Source organism: Excalfactoria chinensis, chromosome 13 (assembly GCF_039878825.1).
Source record: "Excalfactoria chinensis isolate bCotChi1 chromosome 13, bCotChi1.hap2, whole genome shotgun sequence".
NCBI lineage: Eukaryota > Metazoa > Chordata > Aves > Galliformes > Phasianidae > Excalfactoria > Excalfactoria chinensis.
In genome coordinates this window covers 7,766,733-7,784,130 of record NC_092837.1, presented here as the reverse complement: position 1 = coordinate 7,784,130, position 17,398 = coordinate 7,766,733, and the positions used below count along the sequence as shown (strand labels likewise).

Here is a 17,398-nt window from a genome sequence, read left to right as displayed (position 1 = left end):
ACAAATGAATGACTCAAATTCCCTGCCATAGCACTGTGATTAATGTAGGGATTTGGGTTATTACATTTTAATTAGGTTATCCGTTCTTTTAAATATGAGGTCAATGTTTTGCTTGTTGCTCTTCAATTGACTGAATTTACACATCCTGTCAGTTTTGTCACTTTATCATTACACTGCCGATAAACTATTTATATAGATGTTATTTTAGAGATAAGCCCAGCTTGAGAAGGATTCTTTCTCTAGAAACAATATTACATTTTACAAAGGATGATACCAGCCCTTCTATGCTGTATCAGAAACATTAGTACGATAAAAGATTATGGTTTTGGTACTGGTTTTATGAATGCAATTTCATACTAAGTTATATTCTAAATGGATTTTGTTACAGTAAGATTAATTTGAAAGACCTCTCTATCTTAAGTACAAATTTTACTGCATATTTATGTATCTTTTTATTGGATATATGAAGATGAATTGAATATGAATTTTGTCTGAAAAGTATGCACTGTATGATTTGAATATGCTGCTAGAGTCTCATTTTAGTCCAGAATCTGAGCAAATAATCTGCTCAGGCTGTAGAAAAACCGTGCACCTGTTCTGTAGCTTTTGGGCTGCAGCAGTGTCTTTCCACTAAGTAAGTAGCTGGCCCATTCTTCTTTAATTGTAACTCAGCTGGGCAGTGCAATCAGGCTTTTTGTTACACTGAAAAGCTGGGTCAGTTCTTAACAATTTGCCAATCTGTGCTACTGTCCTGCCTTGAAGATCTGAGCTGGTCCTGATGACTGTTCTGGAACAGTCCAAACTCACTCAGAGGAGCTTCACTTCTCACTCAACCAGTAGTAAATTGTGTTGGCATGCGTTGAGTTACATATTTTGGACTTGAGCTTATTTTTGTTGAAATATAATGATGTAGAAAATAACTTGTGTGCTGCTACCATAATGCTACGTGTCATTTTTATTTTATGTCCTTTCTATGGCTTGAACTGAGCCCCATAGGTTTTGGAATTAAGGATTAAAAATAACAATAGCAAAATAAAAGCTGTGGATTTTTTTCAGTGTTGCTAGGTACCTCATTATGTGTACCTCATTTATTATTTGCTAGATAGCCATAGGTCAGCAGAAACTCACTGAAGGAATGAACAGAAAAGTATGAAAACAGCGATAGCCCTCTTTAAATACAAATTAAACTGTTATCATTGCTGCTTTTTTCTAATTCCTCTTTATTCAGTAGATACTGTCTCAGAGTACTTTCATGTACTGCGGGTCTGTATTTAACAACTATAATTAGGAGGAGGATTTTATTAATTTAACTGAAATTTAAGTGTTTCCCTTAGAAACTGATGTAATGCATACTGTGTGACAGAGAACCCTGAGCTGAGCACCACGGTCCTTACTGCAAGACATCTATACCCATAGGACTACCTGGTCCAGCATCCCTGCAAGTCAGTGGAAAGTCTCCATTGACTGCCAGAGGGTTTTGGATAAAGATGTAGAAAATGGAGTTAGACAAAGGTAAATGAGAGGTGTTCTGTTTCAGACTAATACCTGTACTGCATGTGCAATAAATGGGGAGAGGTATAGGCAACCCATTCCCTCCATTAGTTATCGATTAGAGGAGGCATCCATGCCTGATAGCTTTCAAGCAAAAGGAATCAGATGTAGCCTCTTGGTTTACATGTAATTTTCTGTGTACAAACTGGGTAGAGGGCAAAATCATGTCTAATTCTGTATGTGATTATTAGGCGCAAGGGAACATTTTTACCTTTTTCCTCTCTCTGCTGTTTCTCTTTTTCCTTGCCATGTTGCCCTTTCTTTTCCTTCAAGTGATTGGCCCCTCTGTGAGTTCTGGTGGTTATAACCAGAATGACAGTTTACTTTGGTTTGCTTAAAGTGTTTGTTTTGAAGCTTTGAAGTAGTTTATGCAAAAGAAAACCCATATGTGCCTGAGTAGCTGTGCACGTGTGTTATTGTGTACCTGGGGTTTGTTGGTATCGGTGGAAAGAAAAGGAACTCTATGTGGAATTTATCCAAAAATGGAGTCAGGTTTTTCATGTACTGCTTAGAAACTGGAAATTCATTTGCTGGGTTGACTAATGAATTAATCACCTTCCCGTTTAGACCCAGAATAGTTTTACCGTAGATGAAACGTATAAGTACTGTCTCATAAATACATTAAGCACTATCGCTCTTGCAAACAAGGACTGTCCATATTGATTTTCTTTACTATTCATAATGATTCTGTGAACTTTCTTGTTAAGTTCAGCTTTTCATAAATCTCATAAGTCACAAAAATAGGGAACTATAGAAACAGATGAAGCTGACATTGCCTGCTGGAAGCAGTGGGCAGCACTTTCTTTTCCTGTTATGTATAACTAGAGGTCTTGAACCTTTTTTACTCTTTTTCCTTAGTGAATATTAAGAAATAACTTAAATGAAATAATTATTCAGATGCATTTGATCAAAGTTTAAAGTTGAGAAAACGTAACCAAAGAGTTTTCTGTGTGTTCCTATTTCTTAGTGTTTTGAGTAACAGCTTCTTGTTCTACTGCATTGTGTATGTAGCATCCATGCTGCATTCTCTTCCTCATAGTGAAAAGCACAGTCATGAGACACAAATCAAATTCATTCTTAGGACAAGAAAATCGACTGTTTTCAAAGCTTAGATTCAGAGATGTAACAGCTTTCATTTCTCCCTCTCCTTTCCCAGCGTCTTCCAGCATTCACTTCATGTGAATGCTGGCTGCTTTTTCTTTGGGGTGGAGAAGAACGGATTTTAGTGTTTTGATTTTGAAATCTCTTACTGTGATACTCCCTCACAATGCTAGTCACATATTCCTGACAGTACATTGAAAATAGCACTGAATTTTATCTTGCCATTTCAATTCAAAATGCATATGTTCCTGTACATACACTTACCAGTTTCAGAGACCAGAGAGAGCCTGAAAGGGAAGGAGCCTGCCTCACTGCTTGGCCTCCTGCCGCAGCAGTGCATGCAGGGCTGTGCAGGCACAGCTGGAAGAGTGAGACACGTGAACTGCTGTTGCCCATACAGTGACTGTTCTGTGAATAAATAGCTTGTCAATCTGGCACTTTAAACAAGCACTTTCTTCTTTTTTAAGCTAGCTTTTTGACATTTTCCATTAAGCATACTGTAATAGAAAAGATGAGTAGAATTTTTCTACACCTTAGGAATAGCAACCTGTCTGCTTAGCATGGAGGACCCTCTCTGTGCAGCGACTGAGAGCTTTATGCTGTGCTGAATTACTTCTCAAGGTTAGATTCCAATCGCGCTCGCCGCTGTGCCTTCCTTGCTCTCTTAGACTACCTTCCTTGGTGAGTAGAGCCATAAGGCAGCCAGGAGGTAGCACGCTTCTTGATGTGAGCTGGGGCTGCACAGTGAGGGCGTGTTGTACCAAAGCACTCAGCATTACCGTGTGCTTTCTGCACTGTGTTTCCAGCAAAGGTCACACGCTCAGCAGTGAGCACTGCAGTTGAGGTTCCTTAGGCAGGAGCTCTGCTGCCTTGTCTGCTTTCATGATGCGCTGAAGTGCATCAAGGTGCATTAGCCGTGTGTGAACACTGTGTGTGCGGGGGCACTTAGATCTGCAGCAGTCCCTATGCACATGGGCATGTACAGATTGCAAAATACAGACAGTCAGACTTCAAATGAAAGTGACTGCCTAAATATAAAGTTTTTGAAAAAGAAAACTTCCTATTTATATAGTAATTCATAATGGAACTCTTTTGTCTATTTAGTTGATGGGTCATTAGAATAAATTTTGGCCTAACAGATCTAATACTCCTGTAAATATTTGCTTGAATACAGACATGCATATATAAACAAGCACAGTGCATGTACATAAACGCACATGAGCATGCAAAATACTTGAACTCTTCTCCCTTGCTTAAAGCTGTTGTGAAAGTCAACACATCATTAATTATTGTCAAAATACTTCGATTGTATTATAGTGTGCTAGTGCTTTTATGTTTTTTATCCTTCTGATATTTAGGTTACTCAGGTTTGTCTTTGGAAGCCCGTTAAGTAAACTACAGAGGTAGCATAGTGTTTCCTAGCAACATCATGCCTCTACCAGTGATGCCTGCTTCCCTCTTTAAGCTAAAAGCAAAGTCATGTCCATTAATCCCCAGCTGCACATAAACTTTTCAGAGGTTTTGCTAGCTCCCCGCTGTTCGTGTTTTCATCTTGCTCATATGATGCAAAGTAAACTGCTCCTGTGATTTAATTCTCTTCGGTGCTTCAGTACAAAGCCAACCTTGTGTGTATATTCACAATTACTGTTTGTTTTTCATTTAAAACGAATAATTTTTTCTCCAGTACGATGCCTCCCCTCGGACATTTATCATTTTGGTCATTCAAACAACCTGACAAGCCAAAGAGATAAAATGAATGCCTAGAAAATATATTATCTGGGTTGAAAAATAAGTGCATTTTCATAGCTAGGATATGTAATGCCAAGATAGCCTTTCGTTTAAGTGAATGGAGAACTGTATTTTTTATTACAGAGTAATAGCGCTGAAAACTCATAGGATTTGTTTATGCCTGTTGTCAACTTTCTCTGTAGACTGAACTGAATGATGTTGATCCCCTTCACAGGGATCTGGTGTCTTGCTTGGAGAACTTTGGTAGAGATGGAGCTGCTGTGGCAGTGCTACCAGTGGTATAGGTTTGGGCACCAAGTAGGACGTGGAAATTTTGGCTGCTGTTATCTATAGACAGCCTTCTCCATGGGACAGCTGAGCTCTCCTTCTTAAAAATGTAAATTACTCACTCTGGATTTCTCAGGAGCCCAGTAAGGTAAAGTAAGAGTGAATGCTTAGCTCTAGTGATACCTGTGGTAAATGGCAGGGATGCGGAATAGTGTGCTTTCCCACAGTGGAACCTCCCCTCCCACAGCACTGTGTAAATCTGTTTGGTGTCAGAGGAACTCCTCTGTAGCATCACCTGATGATAGCAGAGGCTGCCGAGAATAGGAAGAAACCTGAATTCAGAGCCCTGACTTCTTTAATAGGCAGATAGAAATGCACTTGTGGGAGTTTTTGTAAGCCATAGCAGTCTAAATGAGTGATTTCTGGAAGGCTGCTCAACCTCTCAGCACTAACTGTGTAAGTTTGACAGTTCTTGTTCCTGGTCACCTACAGAGGCCTTGGGACACAAAGGTGACTTGCTTTCACCTTGGTCTTTCTCCAGTGCTGCACATCTGAAGTGGTGCTGCTCAGATAAAGAGAACATAACATGGTTATTTGCTTTCAGGATGTTTCCCAGTGCTGCTTTCCTTGCTTGTGCCTGATGAAAAGAGCCAGGGCTGCCCATTAGTTCCTCATTGCCCTTGAAATGCCTGGGGAAGGGGATGAGCACTTCATAGTCATGGCTTGGGGTCACAGTGGCAAATGCAAAGGACTAATCCAGCTGGACAGTGAGACCTGAGAGTCTGTAGCAGGTCCCTTCAGTGACCCATCACTGGTAGTGGAAGGGAAATGGAGAAAGTGTGAGGCTTTGTGAGCTGTCTTGAGATTAAATTTACTGCCCAAGATGAAAAGCAATGAGAGACATGTTACATGGTGGCTGCATAGATATCTGGTAGAATGAGGCCATATCTCCAAACTGGATGCGAGAGCTTGAACGATTGGGTTCCAATATCTGTTGTCAGAGTGGCAGCACAGCCTTCTCGTCCCGCTCAGACTAATTAGAAGGGATAGGAGAGGTCCATTGCAGGATTCTCGAATCTTCTTTCACATCTGAAGACTTGTGTGGGTTGAATGTGGTCTGTCTATCTGGAAAGTTATTAAGGCCTTATTATCTTAGAGGCTGGGATTCAATTTTCTTGCCCTTTATTCCAAAGGAATGCTCAGGAAAATAGGGTGGCATCACTGGAGAATAATTTAGTTTCAGGAAAAATAAAAAGCAGTCAAATTGTTCTCTTGCCTGTGGACGCTGTGCTGGAGCATATAAGCACCTTGGCAAGTCAGTGTTGTTGTTCCCCATTCAATTTTTACTAGACAGTAAAGCAAATCATTCCCATAGCCAATTAAAGACGTATCTTTTGTGAGTTATCTTTTCTAGCCTGTCTTTCAGAAAGCACGACAGGTTGCATCATACTGTTCAGTAAACTCAGTGTTAAATAAATAGGTCTTTTTAAGTGATTGTTGAATGAGGAAAATATTTTCAATAACATTTACTGAAACTTTGTGTAGAGAAAGCTCTTGAGAATTATCCAGCACACAATGTAAATGGCACCTAAGCACTGAAGTGCTTATTTCAGAAGACGTGCCCCCTCTCATATATGTACACAAACACACAGAAGGAGGAAAAGATGTGATCTTGCCAGCAGACTGCTGTTTCTATCTAATGACTGTAAGTCCAGATGAGAACATTTACAGGGCTCTTAGAAATAGCTGTTGGTAGGACTCATCCTCCCATCAGGCTTGCGCTACGTCCCCATTTCTCTAGGCTATCCCCTTTTCCTTACCTTCCTTCTCCACACCACGGTCATGGCTCTGGAGATGGGCATTTGTCCCACCAGCAAGAGCAGGACTTTCTGTATGCACAGTAATACTGTCAGCAGTGTGAGTGTGAGTGTGAATAAGCCTGTCTTGTACTTACCTGCCTCGTTTCTTCCCCCAGATGGCTGCCCTGACTTGTGCAATGGCAACGGGAGGTGCACACTGGGCCAGAACAGCTGGCAGTGTGTCTGCCAGACCGGCTGGAGAGGGCCTGGATGCAACGTTGCCATGGAAACCTCCTGTGCCGATAACAAGGATAACGAGGGAGGTGAGCAGAAGTCTTCCAATTCCCCGTCCCTAAAGAGCAGAGGGTTATCCATGCTTTCTTCGTGAGTCATTTTACTTCAGAAAGAGTTTGGCTGTCATTATCATCAAGTGTTGTTGTTTCCTACCTTTCGAAACAAACAAGGCTGAGCACTGCAGCCTTGTAGAGTGTGGTTCTGTCAGAGTCCCACTGCAGCCCACGGAGTTTCATGGGTGCTGAGTACAGCCTGCTGGGCTGGAACTTCTTCCTGCAGGCTCCTGGTACACGTGCAAGGCAGAACAGCTTACTGTGCCTCTGTGCACAAGCATAGCAGCTGATTTAGCAGGATAGTTAGGAACATTTTTTTAGCTCTGTGCTAGAGGCCAGGGTCATGCTCTCATGTGCACAGCCCGTGTAAGTCACTGTAGCGTGCTGTCATATTTCACAGCTCGTAGCCAGAGCTGAGTGAGTTGTGCTGAGCCGTCATATATGGTAAGGTTCTGAGGTACCCATTCCAATTCTCCTTTGTCAGGCATACCTCTATTAAAAACAGAATTTGTTCTGTATTTGCCTACCAAGATCACTTTAGTTTATCTCTTTCTGTAGAGCCTTCTGCTTCGTAATCAATTACACTGACCTGAAAGCAGTTTTGAGAAGTTGTGTCATTTAAATAAGACTCCTTGGTAAACTATCCCCTTCACCTGAAACAGCTTTTGTATGTCTCAATACATTGTCTTTAGTAAGTCACCAACACTAAGTGTGTTAGTGTGCAGTGTAGGAAACTAAAAGGTTAATTGCTTACTGCTGATGTTTGCAGCTTTCCTAGCTCTGAAGATTATGAAGGAGTTTAGAAAACGTTATTAGAAATACTGAGATAAGGTGTCTAAAAATGAACTGAAATATTTCCATATGGGCAACAGCTTCTTTACTTATTCCAGGACAGTATTCTGCATTTGTGAAACAGAAAGGCACGTGGGAAAACCTGACTACTGAGGTCATTCAGCTGTTTCTCCCAATTTAAAACTACAAAATTCTGAAGCTTTATTAATGAAAGAGAAATCCTTGACTATGTAGAATAAATATGCCATACAACAGAACTATAATATTGATCAGCACTACCTTGCAAGATGCATGGTTTCTGGTTCACCATGGTCATACCTGAAGGAAATCTGTCTCACTGAATAGCAGAATATTTAAGGGGAGAACTCCTAAGAAGTTCTCAGCACTTGCAGGCTGAAGTTAGGGGCTGGAGAGTCTGCTGCTCATTGCGTCTTGAGGGACTGTACATATTCTGAACATCTGCTCCCATTTCAAGGTCCCAGCAACCTGAAAAGCCCACATGGCCATTTTCCTAAGGGGATTTTATGGTAAAGCCAGAAATGAAACCCTTATCTCCTGCCCTGGGACCCTCCTTAGCATTCTCTGAAAGGACAGACTCATTGTCACTCCTATCAGTGTAATTGGTCAGTCACAAATGAGAGCTGCCATAAATATCAAGACTCAAAATAACTTGCATCCCTTAATACTTAGAGTGAGGTCGTGCCTTTGCATTAAGCTGTACTACACTGCATAGGTCTGGTTCACTGCACATCTGGCCAGGAGCACACCCAGTGACCTCAATGGTTTTTAGTACTAACTGAGGGAAGACTGCAGGAGTGTGCAGGAATGGAGAGGAAGGAAGAGATGTGTGCCTGTGTGCTTTAAGATGTACCTTTATGTAATTGTGACTGTGTCTAGTAAGAAACAAATATAATTAAGTTTTTTCAATAGATGGAGCTAAAAACGGTACTATGGGAATCAATTTTAATTTAAGCAAGTTACCAGAACCCCAACTTTCACATAAAATGCAAGTTTACTGAATGTTACAAAAATCTCTTCTTCCCCCCAGCACACTCTTTTCATTGAAACTCAACAGGGATTACTTACAGCCAAATGCTGAACTCGTTTGCTGCTTTGTTAACATCTTTGCTCTGTTAACATGAGTACTTTTGGAGCTGTACTGAGCACACACAGCAGTCCTCCAAATGAAAGCAGGGTAGCTAAAACCACAATATTTTGTCTGAATGAGGAAAGGTGAATATCCTTCTTTCTCCATGAGTTTCATATTGCTAAAATGTAGTTGTTTCGGAGTGTCACTGAAATAGAACAATAATTTTCTGTCTACTAATCTTCCACACGTGTCTGTGGATTTAACGTATTTTGCTGTTTTTTCTCTGTTCAACCATCTTATTGTGATTCTATCTCACAATCAGATTTAGAGGCCTTGGGCCAAGTCTTCATTTCATGGATGTCAAGACGATCATTGCCAGTGACTCCAAAGGGACTCAGATTTGTCCTGTTTTGTCTTACTATGTGTCACAGCGTGCATTACATCCCATAGTTCAAAAAGAAAAATGAAATATCAAACTTAATATTTTCTTTCAATTTTAGATTAATGCCCCTTAGCTGGTTTATTTCTAGAAGTGGCAGCTGGTTGAGACTTACAAATATTTGTTGTATATGAAATGTCGATGTATATTAATCATATAGAAAAAACAGGATTCCATAGGACAGTGTCCAGAGCTGTTCTTTTCTCTCAGAACTGCTCAAGTAGAGTTGTACATGGCAGCATTGGAAACATCACTTTTGTTTGTTCTTACCAGCACATCTAGATAAGTACTTAATTGTGTCTGGTCTTCATTATGAAGGTGTTTATAGTCACTACAGGATACTTTGCTTAAAAAGATTCAGAGGGTCTTATTTGTTCGCTTGTTATTAAGGCAGAAATCTAATCAAAAGGTAACTGTGGATGAGGTTTTTTTTGACACTAACTCACTTTCATGATCTTTTTATATTGACAAATGTTTCTGTTTTTTCAGAACATGTTTGAGTTATATAATTTACTCACTGTGGCCACTTCTAAATCTAATCCCTTTTCTTAATCGGTCCCTCAGTTGTCTAATAGTTATTAAGCATCTTTTGGAGGGATTAGAAACTGCTTTATTTGATGACCTATAATTGTGATTACAATGTATAATTCCCCCAATAGACTTGTATAGCCCACTTAATTCACTGTAGACATATTTTAGGAAATTAAGGGATTAAAAATGGTATTTCGAGGAATGGGAGAAAGTACATTACTTATTAAACACATATTTCTTTAACTTATTGCATAAGGAAATCCCTTTTGGAGCATATTTATACCCATCTTTTCACACTAACTACTTCATCATAATTTGGTGGTTCCTGAATCGCATAATGCTTTTTAACCTCTCAGAAGAGTCTTCCTGAATTGTGTATATTTAACCTTAAACCTTCCATTGCCTCAAGGAGAATGGGCAAGCTAAAAAAAAAACCAAGCATGTTTCTTTTTTCTGAAGAATATTTTACTAGATGTTGGAAGCAGTTCATACAAGGAGCTCACTTTTGAGACCCCTTTAACCTGATCTCAATGAGATAACTCACAAGAGGTATTTAAGGAAGAGCTCTGCAGGAGCAGCCTTGTCAGGAGCCTCATATCACCTACTTGAGTTGCTCTTCCTAGGCTTTTCTTTCTCTTCTTCTCCTACCCTTTTCATCCTTTCAAAATTGTCATACTGATATAATAATTTTTATTGACAACTCGTGTAAATGATGTTATCTCAGAAAAAAAGAAAAACAAAACTACCAAAATTTTGCGAAATCGGTTGATTTAACATTTGACCTCAATGGAGAGAAAAAATCTGTAAGAGGCTTAAATAGTTTCATTGCTTATATCATTACACAGTTCATATTTCTCCCAAGAACGTAATTTTGTAATTATCTGGACTACAGTTCAGTGGTGAAGAAAGGGAAGCAGCCAAAACATTATAGAACGGTAAGGTAAATAGAAAGAGAAATTGTTTATTTGTGATGCAAAGTGGGACATTTTTCTTTTTAAAATACATTTAACTTCTTTCCATTTGGCTTTGTAAAGACAGTCGTGCATATCTCAGAAGACAAATTTTGCTACTATATAGCTGTAACAACTCCAAGAAATACAGTTGGCGGTAGTTCTGTTTGGCACAAAACATTACAGATAATGAATGAGAGAAAGCCAGCTATCTGCTACAGTATGAATCTTCTTCAGTTCAAGAGAAAAATACATTCGCAGTGAAGTTCACTGTCAGGACAGTGCACTTGACTGATTGAAAGGCTGTTTATTTGAGTTGTCTTAGAAAACTCATCTCTAAAATTAGACAGAAAGAAAATAGAAAGAGAAGTGTCTTTCTGCAATAAACATTTAGAAAAAAAAAAAATTGCTTTTAGAGAATTACAAATCCTGTGACTTGATACTGCATCAGGCTCGTGACATTTAAGATAATACAAGTATTTCACAGCACAAAAGCAAATCATGTAATTTAGCTTGCCTCAACAAGCATTGCCTCAGCAGGGATCTCTAATTCAGCACAAAAGATTTTATGAAGTTCTCAATATAAATACCCAGAATACTCCTGGCACAGAAAGTACCTTCCCAGAGCCTGCACAATAGGCAGTTTTAGAGCACTAAATGTAATGAGTGGTTGAAGTCTGTTGTGGATGGGGGCCAGTGTGAGTCATGTAGACTCAAGTATAAAATCTGTATTGAAACTAGACATTATATAAGTTTGACAGGAGCTAATGAGTATGCTTGTATGTGATTTTGTTAAAACTTCGTGTCAGCCTCTAATCGTCTTTACACACATTAGTCAGCTTATCCTCACGCTGTCCCCCATGGGATGTGTAACTGCAATAGCACGCTCTTACAACCCACAGAAAAGGGAAGGCAAGAAATCTAGTGACTGCAGATTCCCTGGTTAAAAAGCACTGAACGGACGTATTTTAAAGGTTGTTTCATCACGGAGCCCTCACAGTCATCTCTGCTGGAGATGTGGTTTGAAGTTGGAGTGCCCAGCCTGCCAGCATCCCCGGGCCTGAAGGTCCTCAGTTACTCAGTGCATTGCTGGAGCTGTGCTGTGCTGTACTGAGCGGGCAAGGGAAGGGGAGTGGCTGCTCTACCAGCACCACAGTACAGAGCACTTAAAAACCACACTGGGGAGTTTTTTGGCATTCAGAGAAGCCTGGGGTTTTTCTTCTGTCTTATCACATCTTGGGATTTACAGTCCAGCTTTTCCAGAAAAACAGCTTTGTTTCATTTCTAAGGTTCTGAAAATCTGCTGTGCTCATAGTTTGCTCTAAAATCAATGTTACAGTGGATATCCTGGCAGTTCACAGGGAGCCTTTCTAGCTAGGCTGAGCCAATTGAGGAGCAGGGCTGGAAGAGGATTAAAAGCATTTCCTTTCTTGTTAGCACCGGGACTTCTGAGGTCTTATTCTGAACAACGCATGCCAATATAACAGCAATTAGGTCAAGCTACAAAAGTGAAAATTTGAGGTAATGTTAGATAAAAACTGATAATAAGTTGTACTGGGCTGTGGAATAGTCTGTCTGTGGAAGCCATTCTGCATGCAGTTTTAGAGCTCAATTAAAATACTTCTACATTGGCAGAGGGAAGACCTATTCTTTTGATAATCTGATAGAGCATCTCTAATTCTTTCACCTTGGGTATATTAATACTACACATAATTAAAATCGGATCATGATAAATTAACTAATTTGCCCTTAGAGTGATCAAAGACCCTTCCACCCTCAGGGCTCTTAGGAGCTGCTGCTCCCCCTCCCCCCCACCCCTACCCTACACGCTCCATTTTAATCATAACTCTGTAATGTTTATTGAAAAAAGAAGTATTTCCAGGAATTACGCTCTGAAAGTGGCTGGCTCCTAAAGCTAATGAAGTGTAAGGATGCCCTCTGCTGAGCGTGTGCTCAGGAGTTTTGTTGGGAAACAGCATTGTCCCCTGCTGGGTGCAGAAAGCACCTCTTGGGCAGCTGGGTGCCAGGGCAAGGTGACCCATTCTAAAATGCATAGTGAATCAAATATAATAGTACAACCAGTATTTGATGAAGAGTAAGCAGTGAAGAAAATTAACTTGTTGGAGTTTAATAGAAAGCAAAGAGAAATCAGTAACTCGAGTGTCAGCTTACTTTCCAAAGAAAGATAAAGCACAATTTTGGAATCCAGGCATCTGGAGATGATCGGAATTTCCCTCAGTTGGTGAAGGGAAACTGATGTTAAGAGGTCCTAGATGCTTTAGCAATAACATACATTGCTGTTTCTATGCTCTGCTTTTTTAGGCCTTCTGATGGTGTTAAGAAGCCATCTTAGAACAAAGCTGTGCACAAATACAGCACTTTTGTTATACGTGCTATTTCAAAATATTGCTTTTTGCTGTGGGTCGATTCTGTGTGTGGTTAAGTTTATGTAGGCATCCAGAGAAGGTAAAAAAAAAACAACGTGCATCTCCAATAACAGATGTGAAGTCTTCAAGAGGGGTCCCATGTCACTTAATTTGCTTCTGGAAAGATTAGGGAATAACTGAGGAAAGGAGAGCTAATCTTGTGCTGCCAGTTTAGGTTAGATCAACATTTCCTGTTTCTCCCTTCTATGTTAAAGCAGAGTCAGGACTTCTTTGCGTCTCAGACTGTTGGAGGAGGTTTAGCACCATCTTAACTCCCTCTGCAGTGTCTTTCCTGTCAGAGTGCTGCTAACTTAAACTCGGATGTACGCACTGTGACAAGCAGTGATATCTCGATGAGGCCTATGGTGAGGTTTTTGTCATTGAATTAACTGTATAAATAATTCAGTATGCCTGAGGAAATCTGGAAGATGACAACTTCTGAAATATATATTAAAAACAAAGTCCCGAATTCTAATTAAAATTCATGCTTATGGCAGTTTTCTCTCATAGAAGGTACATTTTTTTCTAGCCTCGATTTTAATCAGCTAAGTCTAATGCAACTAAGTGATTGCACAACAGTTTATTAATTTTGTATTTCGTGGTACTTTATGGCTGGAGAAGCGGGCTGAGCGGAACCTCACATGGTTCAACAAAAACTGCAAAGTCCTGCAGGTGGGGACCAGCTGCCCTGTTCACCGGATCATACAGGGGCACCCCACTGCAAAGCTGCTCTTCTGTAAAGGACCTGGACACCAGGTTAAATGTGAGCCAGAGAGGTGCCCTTGAAGCAACCAAAACCGAGGGTATCCTGAGCTGTGGTGGGACGAGGGCGTACCTATTTTCTGTGATTAAAGAACAAAGGCATTACTGAAGGTTTTTCAGAGTATGTTGGAGGTTACTCGCGCTGAGACTCACCTTGAGAAAGTTTGCAGCAATAGATTTAAAAAGGGATAATGATCCAAACAAATAGATTGTGTGTATATTTATGTTATAATATATGAAATATTCTTCTAAGGATATGAAATTGTGCAAGTATGAATAACCATAATGTGTGAAAACCTTCCTGCATGAAACAACTCATGCACAGGTTTTTCCCTGGCATGGAATGGAGATGTTTTTAGCCTCCCAGGTCCTGAACTGGCAATTCAAAGCAGTGTGATTGCCTGCTTGATTGTTTGTGAGATAACAGTAAGATTGGCAGTGACAGGGTAATTTACTGAAGATTGCCATGTCAGGCGATATCCAAAGGGGCTTGCCAGCATAAAGATGTGATTCTCTTGACTGACAGGACACTGAGATTGATATGCCAATTGAAAGTTCATGGTGTCGTCAGAAGTGTTGGGTCACAGCAGCCCATAATCTGCTGCGTGATGAGGTCATTACAGACATAACACGCTCACCTATAATAACAGGTGTAGCAAAAATACGAGGCAGCTGTAACAGCTAAATGTAAATTTGTCAGGAAGAGTAATTTATATCTTCTATTTGTTTCTGCTGTTACTGCTGATAGGATTCTCTTCACTGACAGTTGTCTGAATAAAAGAACTGAGTGGACTAAATGGTGGACAGCTTTAAGTTCGTAGTTTTAGAAGTGCCACAAACCAAGAAAAGAGAAGAATGGCGAGGAAAAAATTCCCAGAGCTTAAGAGAGAAATCACCTTCAGTTATAGTCTGAAGCTGATGGGGTCTTCACAGGGATGGGAGAAAATGGGTGGAAAACAGACTGCAGCAAAATAAAAATAATAATATGTACCACCATGTTGGGAAGGATTTCAAGATGAATGGAGCTCCTAATGTGAATAGGCAACTGACCTTAAGGAAATCTATAGCTGTTACAGCAAGATAGTTTGTCTAACTTAAATTTCCTTAGTGGGCTGAATGAAAGAATTGTCAGCATACCTTGGCAATTTTGTTCTTAAATCAGAATTCGTTGTTTCAGGCACAAACACTCTGCTGGAAATTCGAGTTAATTGTAAAATAAGAAAGCTTCTTTTAGTTGACTGTTAATTTTTTCCCCTTCCAGTTACCGCTCTTAACGTAGCGCTGGTTTGTTTGGAAGATCTTGAAAATAAATGAGTCGGGATCTTTCTCTAACCTGCAACTGTCGGCTGAGCTGCTGGAATGCTTTTCCTTGTGTCGGTGATGCAGTGCGTGCCCTGGCTGTGTCTGAAATCAGCAAATGAGTCTGATGTGCCTTGCAGTGTCTCTGAAAGTTTACAGACTTGCAGATTGGATGCCTGATTTTTGTGATTTCTCAAAAGTAGATGAATGAGTATTTCTAAATTCTTACAGATAATAATACTATAAAGTAAACAGTTATTAATGTATGGCACTATTAAGTAGAACTTCATTAAGGGAAAACATTTAAATAATGACATGAAGGGAAGGAATGATGCTAGAAGCTGTTACCATATGTGATAAAAAGAACTGTGATTCATCTGCCTATGCAGATTGGTCTCCCTGTTGAGGACTGCATTTTGATTTCCAGTGCTTAGATTATGATTGTTTTTAACAATACTTCTTAACAAATATTCTTCATGGACAACATAATGTATAATATGATGGCTGAGCCCACCAGTTTTGTGTCTGATCCTTTCTTACCCCAAGCACGTGGCCAGGTTCTCATTCAGATATTCACGAGAGGTGAATTGCAGCAGAACTTCCCTATAAATTACCAAAGTGGGTGCAGCACAATTTTTATTTTCCTTAGACAATTATTACAGTAATATTTTGCAGCTCATTTCCTTTCCTCCCAAGATGTAAAAAATGAAATTTAATGTCATAATTCCTTGTAAGACTCTTATAGGCCAGCACGTAGATCTAAAAACTTTGTAAAGCAATCGGTTGGATAATTCTTTACTCCTTCTGCTATTCATTTTTCCTCATTTCAACCCTTAATGGATTTCTTTTGGGCTAGATTCTCCTCTAACACAGTTATAATTCACATTAATGATGTTTAACTGGTGAACTTTAAGAAAGTCTCATCTTTATTGTATTTCTGGTTTAGTTACCAGTTTTCTGGCACAGGGATGCTATGAAGAGCACGCACTAACATTTTCTCCCAGTGCCTTGAGATGTCCATTAGATATTTTTGCTTGATAGCACTGTGCAGCTGACTGAATCTTGATGATTCTTGGCTTTCAGATGGCTTGGTTGACTGCCTAGACCCAGATTGCTGCCTCCAGTCTACTTGTCAAAACAGCCTGCTGTGCCGGGGTTCCCGTGATCCTCTTGACATCATACAACAGAGCCATTCTGGTTCACCAGCTGTGAAGTCATTCTATGATCGAATCAAGCTCTTAGTGGGGAAGGACAGCACTCATATCATTCCAGGAGAAAATCCCTTCAACAGCAGGTAGCATGCTATAAATATGACATTGCATCTATGTGTTTGCACTGTATGGGAAAATTTCTCCCAGAGCTTTTGTTCATGTTTTTACATGAGATGCTGCTTTCAGGTCATTCTTGTGTTTCCATCTCAGCAATCGATTCCATTGTGCTCTGTTGCAATTTATATTATTGCTTTTATTTTATAACACTTGAGTTTTATTAGCATTTTAACACACTGGCAACATCTAGAAGCAGGTTCCTTCCACTCAGCAAGAGCTTCTGAGTTTCATCATTTATGAAGACTGCAGTGTACAACAGTGGAAAATGCACTCTTGTTACGAGTTCGAAGAGTAGATGTAAATAATGCTATAATATAGTCTTAATTGTGATTGCTAAGAAAATTAAATTTAATTTAAAAAAAAAAAAAAAAACAGCTGAAAATTAATCTTACTTAATTTCAAGCAGTTAACTTGGAAATAATCAAGCTATTCATGTAAGAATGTTCTAAGAATTACAAATCTAGCCTGAGCAAGAGCTGGCTACTTCAGATCTGAGACTCTTCTGAAAAAATCCAGTTAGAAATGTTAAATTCATTAAGTTTTATAGTGCTCTGATTTGGCAGGGGTCTTAGTCCTGTTTTATTTGTACCTCACATGTTTTAATATTTCTTTACATATGGCCTCTTAAAAGATTACCCAAAAAAAGCCTGTGGTATACATTACTATAAAAAAGCACAGTGCTTCATACAAGTGTGGTTAGTACAGTTAGAAATACACATCACAGCATCCTGAGCATTTCAGAAATAGCAGAAGAGGCCTGAAAACAACCCTGGTTGTTTCCAACTAATGGAAATGAATATGCACATCTGATATGTACATCACGTTAGAAATGCATGGATAGGGGATAATGCAGGCCTTATAGCTGTCCCAGAACTGAACTAAATTTGTCTGTTTTTGGCACAACACAAGCCATTTTAATCCCCTCATCCCACAGTTTGGCCAGGGTCCAGGAATCTTTGCTGTCAGG

General features: G+C 39.7%; 1 protein-coding gene across 18 annotated transcripts in view; it reads left to right on the top strand.

Annotated features, from left to right (window-relative positions):
- The window catches only part of TENM2 (teneurin transmembrane protein 2), a 564,904-nt gene that overhangs the window by 512,498 nt on the left and 35,008 nt on the right, over positions 1 to 17,398 (top strand). For all 18 annotated transcript variants that reach the window (XM_072348384.1, XM_072348382.1, XM_072348381.1 and 15 more), the window contains 2 exons: positions 6,644 to 6,790; positions 16,187 to 16,397. In XM_072348384.1, coding sequence (XP_072204485.1) covers positions 6,644 to 6,790; positions 16,187 to 16,397 — 358 coding nt within the window. The remainder of the gene's footprint in view (positions 1 to 6,643; positions 6,791 to 16,186; positions 16,398 to 17,398) is intronic.